Below are 15,865 nucleotides of genomic sequence, written 5' to 3'. Positions count from 1 at the left end.
CATTCTGTAGCCCAGGATGGCCTGGACCTTACGGGGATACTCCCGTCTCAGCTTTTCAAGTCCCGAGATTATGGGTATGTGCCACCCCAGCTTGCTCAGCATTGCTGCTTTATCGAGAGTTAGAGTGGAGTGTCAAAAGAGACAAGGGACCCAGGACGATTTAGCCATCCACATGGCAATGTAGATGTATTTATTTGTCTACAAAAGATGTATTTGAGGTCATTGCTGTTCATAACAGGCCAAAGAAACTAAAACATTAGACCCGAGGCTTTTGTCTGCTTTTCTGTATAAGTATATGTGTATGTGCATGGAAGTCGGGGTGAGTGTGTATGTGTGTGGGTGCATGGGAGTTGAGGAGAGTGTGTGTATCTGGGTATTGAATGCAGAAAGGACTAATCATGAGCCAAAGTTAGGTGTCACGAGATGATGACAGTGACAAATTATCAGTGATTTTGGTGCCGTTTTTGGTCTATTAGGGATAACAGCAAGCTGCATGTGATGGATGCCCAGCTGTGTGCCCCTTCGTAGCTGGCACCCGCACTATCCCCTGGCCTGCTAGACCGTCTTGCCTGAGTTCTTTTGAGCAGTATTATGTTTCTCAGTACTTCTCTTGTCTACAGGCAGACTATCTTAGGTGTGGAGAAATGGGTTGCTAGCATGTTTTATGGTCAGACTGTAATTTATTAACCAAAGTTTCACTTCTTCCCGGGGCTCTGCCTTGTGTCAGCCAGCAGCTTTGCAGCTTGCTTATTAATCCTCTCTGTAGCTGGTTGTCGTGGTTATGTGACTCGGCTTTGTGGTCACTGTTAAATTCACACCCTGGCTTTGCTAACAACTTGAAACTAATGGTACAGATGTGGCTCAGTGGGACCTTGCTTTCCTGGCATGTACAAAGCCCTGGGTTCCATCCCACCACTGTAAAACAAAAAAAAGCAAAACAAAAAAGCAAATGAACATAACCAACAACAAAAACCAAACTTGTGACCAAGGGCAAATTAACCCTCTCCATCCTTTAAGGTGGGGCGCCTCACATCTGTGTAAGTGAAGTAATAAATGCAGCAGGCTTACCACCTGGCTTTAGTGAAGTACTCTCCTGGGGTGGGGCTGGGGGAAACCAATTACTGATGGTTTGTTTTGTGATACTCTTAAGGCTTATGTAGAAACCAAGAGTCTATCCAATCAAAGACACAAGTGGCCACTTCAGATCTTGAATTTCTCTCCAGACCTTTAATTCTTCTAACAGACCTGAAGAAATGTGTGTTCTCTATGGCTTTCAGCAAAGGCTTATCAAAAATAAATAAATAAATAAAAATCAGGCTTAAGTTTTGCTGGAACATAGCAGTTCAGTCTTGCAGAGTTGTAAAGGTGTGTCCTGCATGGTTGGATATAGAAAACCTGAGCCTTTCCCGGCCGTTGTCCTGCTGGGTGCGGCACTTCGGGTAATTGTTGTTGCTCGGTCCCTGGTCCCTTTCTTCCTCTGGTGTTCGGGGTTTGCCAATGCCAGCCTTTTCTATACAGCTCAATGAGGCATGGAGCCATTAGTGTCTCTAATGTTATTTCTCTCTCTTCTAGTGATGGATATTAGTGATATCATACACGGGAAGGTAGATGATGAAGAAAAGCAGTATTTTATCCCCTTTCAGCAGTAAGTATCTGGCATTCATCCCTGGCGACTCGAGGTACAGGTTAGCCATTCAAGTGGGCCATGAATTCAGAAGCGGGTGGGAGGAAGCCTTTTCGTTATTGGAGAAGGAAAGGCTCCTCCACAGAAGATATTGTGGGGCTTCACATTAGACTCCAAAGAGGGCAAACTGAGCATTTCCTGACTCTGTAAAATAACTGGAAGAATAGAAAAAAAGTGCACACATACATGTGCACTGGAATCCAGAGAATGATGTCATTTGATTGTCAGAGATGATGCAGAGCGTCTGCCCTTTGTCATGTTGAACAGGTTTGACCAAGAATCACATGACTTCTCAGACTGGATGATGCATATGAATTGTCAGGGCAATCTTGTTAGAATCAACATTTGCTTTAGTCGGTCCGACTGCATCTGATAAGCTGAGTATTGCTAATGACTGGCACTGGTCCAGGGACCACACTTACAGAAGCAGGGGGCTGGTCAGGAAGAGTGTGAAAGGCTGGTTAGGGCTCCCTCAAGGAATTGGGGGAAACAGTCTGGTAGTACAGGGCAGGGTCAGCTCAGCACTTGACCCAGGGCTCCATCCTGGGCTGCAGGAACTGTAGCCATACCTGCTACTGGGGTCTTTTAGTGAACAAATCTCAACCCTGTAACTCTGATGAGATCAAATGTGAGCATTGTGGCTGCCCTAGCATTGAGCACACACATGATGGTGGCCTAGGAAGAGGCCCAAATGTTTCTGGAAATGACCCCCAGGTCATTACCAGTTACGGGACATTGCCTCATCTCACTTGCACGGTCACTGCAGGTCAGTAGAACAAATGGAATTTCAGAAGCCAGCCTGAGGAAACAACAATGTGTGTGTGTGTGTGTGTGTGTGTGTGCATGATGGGGCTGGAGAGATGGCTCAGTGGTTAATAGCACTAGCTGCTCTTCTAGAGGACCGGTGTTTGGTTGTCAGAACTTAGGTTGGATAGTCCACAACTGTCTGTCACTCCAGAGGCTCTTCTGATGTGTCTTGTAGCTCTGGTGGGCAATTCCATACATGTGTCAGGTACTCACCCAGACATACACTCATACACGGAAATAAAAATAAGTCATATATGTATATAAACATACACACAAATCATATTACAATTTACATATTACATTTTTAAGCTATTCGACTTCATGCTTACTTAATTTGGAGTCTGTGTTGGCATAAGTTGTGATGTTAAAGCTCTCTGACTTGTGTTTTGTAACACTGAGCTAAGATTAAAAAAAATAAAAACTTCTCTTGTACAAATGTTAGAAAAATGTTCTTGATGTATATAGAATAAATAGAGGTTAATTAGGTCCTAGAAAGGGAATAAACACACAAAGAAATGGTATGCATATTCACAGAGGATCAGTAAAACTCGCTGTAAAACAAAGTTAAGTTTGGGGCTTGACCAGGTTTTTAAAGTATGTTAGACATTGTTTCAGTGTCTGTGGGAGATCCATATTACTCATCCATATATACATTGTTACAGTGCATTCAACTGGTAAAGTTACCTGCCACCAGACAACTGAGTTCCATCCCCAGACCCCACATAGCAGAAGGAGAGAATTGACCCCCTGGGTTGTGCTCTGACCTTCACGTGAGTGCTATGGCACACACCACATGTAAACACACACACACACACACACACACACACACACACACACACAAACACACTCATACACACACAAACACACTCATACACACACACAAACACACTCATACACACATACACACACAAACACACTCATACACACACACACACACACACACACACACACACACACACACAAACACACTCATACACACACACACACACACACACACACATACACACACAGCCCACATAGAAAAACTACGTAAATAAAAATTTAAAGCCTTAAAGTTTAGATTTTATGGAGAATGGACCACCTAATTAACTGATTATATGTTTTAGTTTATTCCTGTTTTTGTTGTTTCCTACTTTTTTCCTACAATAGATATAAATAAAACTATACATGGCTGTATTTAAAAGACAAGAATTCTATTCTTTCTGTCTAAGTCCTGTACCTTTCCCCTATTCTAAATTAATAGTACGCATATGCGAGTAGGCTTTTTCATTTCCAGAGGCCGTTACTAATTATTTTTATAACATACACTTAATAATCTTCACCCTACTTACCACTTTCAAGAACATGGAGGACTCAGTATTTCACATAGTTTGGTCCTAGTACTTACTGATTATCTGATAACTTTGGTATCATGAACTGCTTCCCGTTACACATACACATGTATGCACACACAGTCATGCATTGCTCAGTCAGGGAACGTGGTCTGAGAAATTCCTCTTTAGACAGTTTGTGTTAACATAGAGTGTATGTCTATAAAATAAGGAAACTACAATGTCACATGGTCACAAAGTCTCATGGGACCACCATCAAGTATGTAACTTCTCATAGGTGACTGAAATGTGGTACATGGCAGTGTGCGTGTGTGTTATATGACATATTTAAATATGTTTAGACAGGTATATTAGATGGATTGAATTCATCACCAATATATTGAATTAAATTTATAAATATATTAAATCTAATATAGTAAGCAGATCAAATACACCGAATAAATATAAATATATAAGGCAGAGTTGGGCACAGTGGTGCCTACCTGTAATCCCAGTTACTTAGAAGGTTGAGGCAGGATGATTATGAGTGTGAAGCTAGCCTGTGAAGCATAGTGGAACCTTACGTTAAAAAAAAAAATTAAACATTTTATTTAGAGACAGATACCATAAATGTAACATATACACATATAAAACTATTATATCCATGAATACTACTACTTTTTTATATATAAACATTATCAAGATTTGCATTCACTGACAGAAAAAAAATCTATGTGAAAATTCCTTTATTTATATTCACCTTTATGGTGGATTTCTTCCTTTAGTGTTTGGCGTCCTTGCCCAACTCCTGAGCACCATCCATGTGGCAGCAGTGAACTCTGAGGTGGTCCCACTGTGGAATAGCATGTGCTTCCCATAAAGTCCCCACAGAGACCAACCCTGACTTGATTACCACCCAGTGTGCAACCAACAGCCACTGTATAATGATGCTTGTGTTCCCCGCTGCATCCCCTGGCATGCCCTCCTGCTTTTCTAAGCTGCAGTGGCTTATGTTGAGTGGGGTTCACTTGTGAATTCTGCTAGTCCACCTGGGAAAGCCATTCAAAGAAAACAGCTCCCATATCCAGCCCATGTCACACTATGTTTTATCATCTGGTACAAGGATGTACACAAATCTGTCTGGTAGGCAGAGGGGGCTATACACTATTGCATGTCAACAGGATGATATGCAGTTGCTGGTGGCAACTTCAGGAGAACAGGGTCTGTGTTTGGTCCTTTGACCTCCCCCTCTGTGGACCTCACCTGATGTGCTCCTTCCACGGGATATCATTTCCCAGGTGCCCATTGCATTCCTACATGTAATGTCATTGAGTGGAAAAATACCTTCCCAATGTCCTGCATACCTGCTGTATCCGTGTGTCAAATGGCCATGTGATATGGGCCTCAAGGGGAATAGGATCCTGCAGAGCATACTGTCTGGTGGAGGTAGACCCAGGAGCCAGGTTTCCTGCCCATTGGCTCTCCCTTCAATCCCATCCTAGCAGCCAAGTCTTAAGAGTTTGAGCATTGCCTCTGACTTTAACTGTTTCACTTGTCCTTGATAACTGATTTTAACTTCAGCTGTTTTAACACTTGGCCATGGCTGCCCATCCTCACCTTCTTCTTTGCCTCAAGTCATTTCCAAGACAAGTTTAGGAAGAGAAAGTGGAACGATTGTAACAGCTAGAGGAGCAGGGAGTTTGTTATGAGATGGTGGCTCCTAGTAATATAAGAATCTATACCCCTGAAGCCTCACCAACATGACTGTCCAAATGTGTGCTTGAACAAAGACGACACCAGTAGACGTGCTCACGTAGACAAGGAAAAGCTCACAGAGCCTCCATCCCACATAGAGAGCTACAGGCAACTGAGAAGAACCGGGGGCTGGAGAGATGGTATTCCCCAGGGAAGAACACACTGACTGGTCATCCAGTGCCAAAGGTCAGCCTTGAAAACATATACAGATAGCATTATATGGACTGAACAGGGTCTATTTAGGAATATACATGTACATACATGTATGTATGCACTAACAATGAAAAAAGAGGCCATGAATCTGGAGGGAGAAAATAGAAGTGTAACTATAATTATATTATAATCTCAATATACATATGATACACACACACACACACACACACACACACACACACACACACACACACCAGGGAAGAATGTAGGGAAGAAAATACCAGGGACAAAATAACGAACAGTTTGCGTAGTTGACCGTATTTTCGATTCGATTGCCCAATCCTTATAATCTAGGATTAGGCAACAACACTCTTGCCATAAAACAGAGTTAAGTGTCCCAGCAGGCGAAGCAGAGGAGATTGGCTTAGAGACAGAGGGGGAGAGCAAACATGGCATTAGTCCTTGGAGAGTTACTTTGCTTTGAAGGCTGCGACGGAAGACAGAAGGCTGGTGAACTGGTGGGTCAGCATCAGGTCACTTTTGCAGGTTGCCCTTTTTGAGGAACTTAGTTAGCGTTCTTGCTGGAAACAGCCTCTTTGGGGCGAGTTAGGCTGTCGCCTCTCCATGCTGAGGTCTTGGCAGGTAGATCTTCTACTGGGCTACAGCCTTTGCTGCATATGCACTATGGTGAGTGACTCCATGTTGACTTTAGCCTGGTCCATGCAGGAACTTAATCGAAAACAACAACTTCCTGTAATTTGTATTTGACACCAGAGCCCTCTGGTGAGATTTTGTTTGTATTTCCTGATTGTGCTCATAAAACCTCCGTGTTCTCAGGTCATGCTCTGGAGACTGTTCCTGCTCCTGACTTTGTCCTTACCTCTTGTGTCTTACCCAGAATTGCCATGGAAACTTACATCCGCCAGAGACAGCTCATCATGTCGCCCTTGATAACCTCCCACGTGATTGGAGAGAATGAGCCACTCACTTCGGTTTTAAATAAAGTGATAGCTGCGAAGGAAGTGAATCACAAAGGGCAAGGTCTGCAGCCTGCCCAGGCGGAGGGGACTTTGGCTAGGGTGGGAGGGAACATCCAGAGCAAGGTCCCTGGACTGCCCTATCACCCTCTCCTTGATACTAGACAGCTCTCCTCAGGCATCTCCTGCTGAAGATCCTCAACCATTCACCCTCCCTGGTGGTCAGGCTTGAATTTGGAAGTTCTGTGGAAAAGGCTTTTCCCCCACGAGTCTTTTCTTCTGCCCTCGGTTCCCAGTGTTAACTCCAAGTAGATGTGCCAACAAGAAGTAATTCGGGAGAGAATGTGCACTGTGCCCCCGCTAAGCTTATTCCTTTACGTGTTTTCTGAAACTAGGAGACGGAAGCAATCCAAATGAATATCTGTTAATATGAACTTAGAGGCTGCCTTGCAGAGCTTTGAGATTTTCTCAGGAAGCTCCATGTGCCTGTCTTTTGATAGCTTCAGCTAAGAGGAGTTCTTGTGGAAACGTTTCAGATCCAATAGTACGGAAAAAGAGTCGCAGCGTTAGAATACAAATGCCAGGATGGTAACCAGAGTGAAAGGCTTTCAAGACAGTGCCGCCATTTTTCACTACTATTACTGCTCTTTAAAATGAAGGCAGTCAAGAAACACGCCGTTTTCAGTGTATTTGGTTTCTCACATATTACAGTAGAAAGAAATAAGAGCAATAAATAATCTGACAACAGGTAGATTCCCCCCCCCCTTTTTTTTTGCATGTTTCTTTGTGTGTGCTTGTTTATATATGTGTGGGCACATATGGGTGCTGGGGTCTAGACTCAAGTCATCAGGCTTACACAGCAAGAACTCTACATTCACTGCCATCTCCCACTCGCTGCTTTTTAGAGCTTTCCATTTAAGAATATAATTTTAATTAGAGTAGAACATTCTTATACTACTCAGATTACTGTTTACATATGATTTCCTTTTCAGAACAAACCGGAAAACAATGCCATTCCTTCGTTTCTACTGAACAGAACAAGCCTTTTTTTTCAGATGTCTTTTTATGCACCACAAATACCTTTTGTGTGTGTGTTTGTGTGTGTGTGTGTGTGCGTGCGTGCACGCGCGCGCGCACGCACGGTTGTATAACATTCTAATGTTTAAAATGCTGAAAGCCAAATTTGTAACAAATTTAACTTAAATATTTTGATTGGGTTTTGTTTGTTTTTGACAACTGAGCAACAACACTTCATTCCACAAAGTAGGATTAGTTTTCTGACAAGGAGAAGGGGTGGGGGAAGGAAGGATGGAGGAAGGGAGGGAGGAAGGGAGGGAGAAAAAAAGAAAAAAGCAGTTGGTAGGGGGCAATCAGATTATTTTTAATGCAGGCAGTGAAACAAAGGCACATCAGCCTGTGGCTTGCAGGGGCCTGTTTAGGACATCCACCCATTATCTTCCTCTCCTGATTTCTCAGAAGGCCAGATAACAGTTTAGTTTTTTTTTTTTTTTTTTTAAAGCTGTAGAACTTGACCACAAGTGACTCCATTTTAACATCTGGCCCGATGGGTTGGCGGTAGGCACCTAAGTATCTTCCAGCTGGTCAGCACTGTAAATTGAAGCCAGCCTGCCGTGGCTCTTTCTGTATTGTCTCTTCCTCCATGTTTAGGACCACTGTTCAGGAACTCCCAGAAGTAGTTAGTGGTGGGTACAAGCTGCAGCCCAGATGAAGCCCAGGCATTGTCTGTCCTGGCCCTCAGAGTGTTTCTCCTGCATGCCCTGCCCTGTCTGAAAGGTGGCAAGAAGACTGTGGTGGCCAAGTACTTAAATAAGCACCTTGAGCCTGTGTTGTCTAGCAGCTCCATGAGTTTCCTGGTCTCCCTTCTCAGGTTTTATAAGGAAGATAATTAGTCTTCTGTCTTCTTTAAGACACATTTTCTAGTTTGAGGTTTGCTGAAATGTCCACGAACTTCTGCTTCCCTTTGATTTGTGTATTCAGGTCACGTTTCCTTTTGAGGATCTTTGTCACGGATTGCATTCTATAGCTTTGTAGATTTTATGTATATCAAAACTTTCAGTTTATATGTGGATAATTATTTTTGCTTTTAAATTTGTTTCTCTAGTTTAAGGCCTAATTGATTGATTGATTGATTAATTAATTAATTAATTCCAGGGCTGGAAATATGGCTCAGGCATTACGAGCACTTACTGTTCTTCCAGAGGACTGGGTTCAGTAACTCGTACTATCTGTAACTCCAGTTCCAGAGGATCTGATGCCGCTTCTGATCTCCTCAGACACCAGGCATGCATGTGGTACACAGACATACATGAAGGCAAAAACACTCACACCCATAAAATAAAAATAAATCCTTTTTAAAAAGGTTAATTTTTAGAGATTTAACAGCTGTTTGCTTTTCTTCCCTTTCAAGATCTTCTTGGTCCTATTTATTTCTCTATCACCCTAGAGGCTTACCTTAATTAACTTGTAAGACATTAAGTTGCCTCTGTTTTTTAGTAGCAAGAAAGATATTCTTTTTTGAAATTAGTTTTTAAAAGATGCTTATTTTCATTTATGTCTGAATGGGTGTTTGAGTATCTGCCATATGTGTGGGTGCCCACAGAGGACGGAAGAGGGTACCAGATTCCCTGGGAGTGACAGTTGTGAGCTGCCTAACATTGGTGCTGGGATTCATTCAAACTTGGGTCCGCTGAAAGTGTTCTTAATGACTGCACCATCTCTCCAGGCTCCAAAATTCATTTCTTTATTCATGATTTTTCCCACCTCTGCCATTGCTTCTTAAACTGCCATGTGTTGTATATATAATCCCACAGTTTCCACTGATCTCCGTAACTATTTAGCCTCTACTGCCACATACTATTAGACTTGTAACAAACATACATCGATATCAACTAGGATAATCTTTACTCTTTGTCCTCTGCTGAACTCAGTGATGTCTGTTGACTTCTCAAGTACGTCAACCCTCTAGTGAGTTTGAAGGAAGTGTCATTGAAATGATGTTACCCTGGGATGATTATATGCTTATCATCAGGTATCTGGTTGATCTCATACAAGCTCTATATGTGTATTGCAAAGATCATACAGAAGCTTGTCTTGTTTTTTTCTCCTTGTAGGTCTTTGGGTGTCTTTAAAGCTACTGCCGGGTGACCTCACACAGGTTCAGAAGAACTTTTCACACCTGGTGGATAGATCAACAGCAATCGCTCGGAAAATGGGCTTTCCAGAAATAATCCTGCCAGGTACACATTTGGCTTGAGTCCTGTTTTATGTTTCTTTTCCATGTTGGAAGGAAGGATTCCCTCTATTCAGACAGTTGAGGCAATCTGGGTCCCTCAGAGGACATAATTTAGGGTTAATGGCATCAAGAAACTGTTGACAGAGAGTTGCAGCATCCTAAAAGACTACTCAATGGACAAGACCAAGAAAACACCTTTAAGTATCACTCAGCATTCTCAACACATTCTTTCCCATCCTGTTCCGCACACATGTTTTCCCAACTTGACTTCCTTCCCAGGAAGCAGTCTGGTGATCCAGTGTCTTCAGTCCAGAAGACTAAACTGCTTCCTTGAGAAGCACTTTTTCTTGATGACAAGCATGTCATTAGCTACGTTGGGCCCGAGTGCTCAGCTCCATCTCCGAGATGCTCTGCTCTGTTCCCATGAGTTGTAACTGTGATCTGCTCACCCTGTCTGCACTTTCTCCATTCTTGCTCTGCTCTCATCTTTTTACCACGTGATAGTGACCTGCAGTCATAGTCTCCTGAGTTCGCTGACTACACCCATTTACGTCTCTTGTATCCATAGTAGTCCAAGGGAATCATACTCTGAGGAACTTGATTAATAATCATGTGAGCTAATTGTTACTAATGAGCCTTGTGGGCAGTCATATCACATTTGAAAATTCTAGAAAGCCAACTTGCTGTGTAGTCCTCGAGAACAGATCTGTTGAGAGTCATTGGGATCTTTGTTCATCTTTAGGGCATTAAGGGGCCAGGGTAGTTACAAACACATCACCTGAGTGTGAAGGGTGTTTTAGTGAATCCTCAGAGAATGAATAAGAATTTCAGTAAAAGGGAGGTTGTCTTTTTTCATAAAAGCAGCCTCATCCATCGCAAAGCTGTTTTCACCCGACTATCAACTCACCAGCATCTGGGGGAAACGTTTTGCTTTTTTTATTGTTTCGGATTGTTTTAGAGAGAAATTCTCACAGTGAGCCCAGGATGACTTGGAACTTGAATCAGTCTTCCTGCCTCAGTGTCTGGTTGCTAGAACTATAGCCATGCAAATACTACACCCAGATGTCTTACAGTTAAAACAACTAACTCTCAACAATATTCTCTCGTAGGACGGCTTCACTGGTAGACAAGGCAGGAATCCGAAAACAGAGACATTTTCTTTTTAGACAAGCTGTCTTTGTCTCGGAAATACTGAAATGCTCTTATCAGCAGGATTGACTCAGAATGCCAGGGCTGTAATGGGCTTTGAAACTCCTGTCTAGGACAGCGGTTTCCATGCTGCTCTGTGGATCAGTTCTGTAAGATCCCCTCAGGAACTCCACAGTACAGAAGCACATGGGTTGAAGATATCACTCAGTGGAAGAATGCTTAGTTGGCATAGATGAGGGCCTGGGTTCCCTTCCTAGCACTGAAGAAGAAGAAGAAGAAGAAAAAAATAGAGAAAGAGAAAGACAGTGGCTAGCTTGATTCAGTGGTGCATGCCTGCCTGTGTCCTGACCACTGTGGAGGTGAGTCAGGAGGCTCATGAGTGAAAGGTCCGCCTGAGCTGACACTGTTGACTGGTCATTCCCTCCTCTGAACATTGCCTTCCCTCTCACTAGAGACATCGGAGTCTCTTTTGTCTATTCCCCTGGGGCCTTTTCCAGGCACCTTCTGTTTTCCTTAGTCATTCTTCAGTGTCTGGTTCTTTAGCCCTGCTTACTTGCCGAGGGCTATCTTAACAAACACCATAGAAAAGGCCCCATGACAGTGGGGATTCACTCTCCCATGTTTCTGGGGGACACATGCCCAGGACCGAGGCATTTGCATGGATGAGCTTCCCTCGGCTTGCAGACAGCCATCTCCCACTCTGCCTGTATTCTTATCTCCTTTTATAAGGATACCAGTCATAGAGAATGACCCAAATTCACTTTAATTACCTTTTAAGTCAATGCCCTGTCTCCAAATACAGGCATTCTGAAGGCCTTGGGCTCTAATATCTGAATGGAGGGAGGCACAGTTCAGCCCATAATAGGTTAGCTTTCTTTGTCAACCATCTTGTCCCTGGATGATAGTGTGCACTCATTTGATTTTTATCTGTCAATCATCTTTTGTCCCCATCTTTAGCACCAAGACTCCTTTGGACTTCAGGCCATCTAGACATCTACCTCCTCTATCAAGACCCCGGCTTACTCTTGCCACCTCCAACTAGCTCACTCTCTGTCTTCCTTTTAAGGGATTACTTCTTTCTCAGCATTCACAGTGGGACTGCCTGTCCCTGAGAGTGTATTGCTAGTGTTCCTGGGTCATGTTTCCTCAGGAATCATGCCCACATCCAGCTAGCTGCAGAAACCAGAAACCCTGAAGACACTATTAAAGAAATCCACTGGGCAGCCTAACAAAATATATTATATGCTTATTATTAGACACATATTCCTGAATGTGACAAAGAATTACTATTGAAAAGAATTGGATCCCAGAGGGGGCTAAGTGATTAAAAACTCTTGCTACACGACCCTGATGACTTGTAGAATCGACATAAAAAAGCTGAGTGTAGTGAGTGGCTCATATCTGTTATCCCACACTCTATAGCAAGATGAGAGACAGAAGAATTGCCTGGAAGCTTTTGAGGGCAGGCCAGCAGTAGAAATGACAAGAGAGACACTGCCTCAAAAGGAACGTGGGCTGGGCCGTGGTGGCGCATGCCTTTAATCCCAGCACTTGGGAGGCAGAGGCAGGCGGATCTTGGTGAGTTCGAGGCCAGCCTGGGCTACCAAGTGAGTTCCAGGAAAGGCACAAAGCTACACAGGGAAACCCTGTCTCAGAAAGCCAAAACAAAACAAAACAAAACAAATGACTCCTGAGAAGTTGTCCTCTAACCCCGCACATGCATGCTGTTGCATGAACATGTACGCGTGTGTGCGTGCACTAATAGAAAATGTTACCCTTTGCAAAACGTGTACATCAAAGACTTCTTGCTATGTAGTGAAAGGTGGAATGAGAGAGCAGAGGAAGACTTCTGTAGAATAAATAGGATATTACCACCAGACCAGTTCCTATTAGTTTATCTTTTGTGTGTTGTATCGTGGGACTTCGAAAGGAGTTCTCAGATCAGCAGCACTCACAGGAAGCTTGTCATGTTTCAGGGGATGTTCGAAATGATATTTATGTCACCCTGATCCACGGGGAGTTTGACAAGGGGAAGAAGAAGACACCTAAGAATGTGGAGGTGACCATGTCTGTGTTTGATGAAGAAGGCAGTCTTTTAGAGGTACGTAGCATCCCCTACAAATGCCAACGCCATCACACGGGCTCTGTAGTGGCAGCAGACTGTTGCTCAGACTGACTGTCAGTGTCCCCATATCGGGGGTTTAGCTCTTTGATTTGTTTCTGTTTTTTAAGAAGGGGTCTCACTAGCTAGCTGAGACTGCCTCAAACTTGTGATCCCTCTGCCTCTGCCTCCCGGGTGCTGGGATTATAGGCATGTACTAGCATACTCAATGATTTTCACAAGGAAAAATATACAAAACGTGATAAATCTGTGATTTTCAGTGGCCAGTTTTTCACCTGGTGTAGAAGGAACAAGCCAAGGAAATTGTAAAGAAAATGTAAAGATCTCACTACAGATGGTTGTGAGCCACCATGTGGGTGCTGGTAGTTGAACTCAGGACCTCTGGAAGGGCAGTCGGTGCTCTTAACCTCTAAGCCATCTCTCCTTCTTTAAACTCAAGCATGTTGTTAAAAGGAAAATGCAAACTCCCTGTATCATACCAGAAGAAAGAACGGAGGCTAGGACCCAACACTGGAGCTCCACCTGGGTGGCTTGGCTGTGGATCTCTGCATCTGCTTCCATCAGTCTCTGGATGAGAGTTCTATCATGACAGTTAAGGTGTTTGGCCATCCGACCACCAAAGGTGGAGTAGAGAAGAGTACCTGAGGCCCAACCCCTAGCTGAGAGGCTATTGGTGGTTGATGTGGCTGCTGGAGAAGAGAATTACTTTTCTATAGGAGTGTGGCATTGCCACTGGTAGCTTCCCCAATGCCCTGGTGGATGGATGACCCCCGAGCGGTCGGCATCCCCCAACTTCTTAGAGGAACCTGTGGCTTATTCTGTCTCTCTGATCTTCCAGCATTCACCTCAATAACTGGCCTTGGGTTTGATTTTATTAATAAGAACTTTTAAGATTCCTGTGACATCTGGGAGCCATTTAGATTTATTTTGGTATTTCCCTTGTGCAGAGATGCTGCAGGCCACTTAGCTTTAGGTTCTCAGGTTCCTTGACATTTTCAAGCTATGTTGCTACTCTAAGCTTGGGCACAGCGGCAAAAGTGTCCCAAAGGCTTTGAAAGACACATACATTGCCGTTACCTGGGCCAGTAGAGCAAACAGATCTAAAGGAGCACTGTGAAGCTAAAGGCAGGCATCCTTGGGTGTTGGTCAGCTGATGGTGATTTCCAGTGTTAGTCATTAGGAACCTATACCTGAGTGGAGTTTTTTTGTGGGGAAATGTAGACATTAGTTATAGGCAGAGCCAGAAGGGGCTCCAGGCATGCTGACTTCCAGTGCAGAGGTCCTTGGTCTCTGGCAGCTTTCTGGCCATATAAGCAATGACATCTTAAATTAGACTTCAGAGTGTTGGGAGGTACCAGGTAGCCACGGGAGGCCTCTGTCACCCTCATCTAATTACTTTGGGATCAAAACCTAGACAAGTCAAAGTCTAGGCTCTTGAAGCTCTCTAGATGTCCTGCGATGATGCTCCCCAAATATTCAGTTCTTGTGCATAATTCAACCATTATGTTTCTTTAAAAGCAGGAACCTCTGTGTTCAGTAAAAACACTGCAATTCATAGCATGCAATACTTGGGGTTGAGGTTATTGAGGTTGTTGATGTTATGTGGTATAACGAATGCATGTTGGGTGCAAAGTGTGTTCAAGGCTGCAAGTCTACAAACGCAATGTGGATGAGCGCTGCTCGACTCTTTTCAGATCCACTACACCTCTGATTTTGAGTTAATTTTTTCACTGGTATGCATTCAGAAACCTTTTCCTATAGCCATGTTTTTCTTGACCTAGTAGCGTCTCCTAATTGTGTCTTTCCAACCAAAGAAAGCCATTCATTCCGGTGCTGGGTACGAAGGTGTCTCGGAGTACAAGTCGGTGGTGTATTACCAAGTCAAGCAGCCCTGTTGGTATGAGACCGTCAAGGTGAGAACTCTGTTTCTAGCTCCTTCGGCTGTTGACCCTGGTTTAGATTCCTGTCTGCTTTTCAAATCCCAGATCATTCTTACCTTATCTGGAAGTTTCAGATAAGCTGTAGTAAGAGATGAATGGAATGGAATGGGGTAGGGTGGTAGTGAGAGTGTATCAAAATATGTTGTATGAATTTCTCAAAGAACTAACCACTTTTAAAAAGCTAAATTGGTGGTGAAGAGTTCTTTAGAGCACCCATTTTTAAGAAGCCCATTATTCTGAAAGAATATTCTCATTCATAAATATATAGAGACTGGAATAGAGAAAGTTGTGGCCATAATAAGGGTGTGGGCTGCCAAGATGCAGCAGACAAGCAAAGGTTTTGCACTCTGTCGTGGGCTCCCTAATGTGTTGTTCTTGTTGGCCCCTGCTCACATGTTCTGGGCGTCCTCAGTGTGAGGAAGTTTTATGAATTGCAAAGTGCTTTCAGATCTAACATCTCCTGTGGGCTCACAGTGGCCTTAACACTAGAAGAGCCAGTAGGGCATTGGCATGACCTCTTCCCAAAGAGGTGGCAGACCTAGGGAAGTGACTCATAAGATCCCAGGGCACCTTAGGGTCACCCTAAAACACATCACACTGGGCTGTAGCAGCCCCCTTTGCCAGATTGGCAGGGTTTTTTATGAGGTTTTAAGCAGAAAATCCACAGACAGAAACATTGTCCTCGTATCTCAGTTAGGAAGCAGTTATTTTTCAC

The 15,865-nt window shown here is 43.6% G+C and overlaps 1 protein-coding gene across 1 annotated transcript in view; it reads left to right on the top strand.

Annotated features, from left to right (window-relative positions):
* Dock5 (dedicator of cytokinesis 5) overlaps positions 1-15,865 on the top strand; it is a 191,672-nt gene that overhangs the window by 105,440 nt on the left and 70,367 nt on the right. Inside the window, exons 11-15 of the mRNA XM_036199166.1 lie at positions 1,573-1,645; positions 6,608-6,750; positions 9,818-9,943; positions 13,065-13,189; positions 15,025-15,123. Of these exons, the coding sequence (XP_036055059.1) occupies positions 1,573-1,645; positions 6,608-6,750; positions 9,818-9,943; positions 13,065-13,189; positions 15,025-15,123 (566 nt within the window). The remainder of the gene's footprint in view (positions 1-1,572; positions 1,646-6,607; positions 6,751-9,817; positions 9,944-13,064; positions 13,190-15,024; positions 15,124-15,865) is intronic.

This window comes from Onychomys torridus, chromosome 9 (genome assembly GCF_903995425.1).
Source record: "Onychomys torridus chromosome 9, mOncTor1.1, whole genome shotgun sequence".
Classification (NCBI taxonomy): Eukaryota; Metazoa; Chordata; class Mammalia; order Rodentia; family Cricetidae; genus Onychomys; species Onychomys torridus.
Note: the sequence above shows the minus strand (reverse complement) of the source record. Positions and strands in the feature narration are given on the sequence as shown.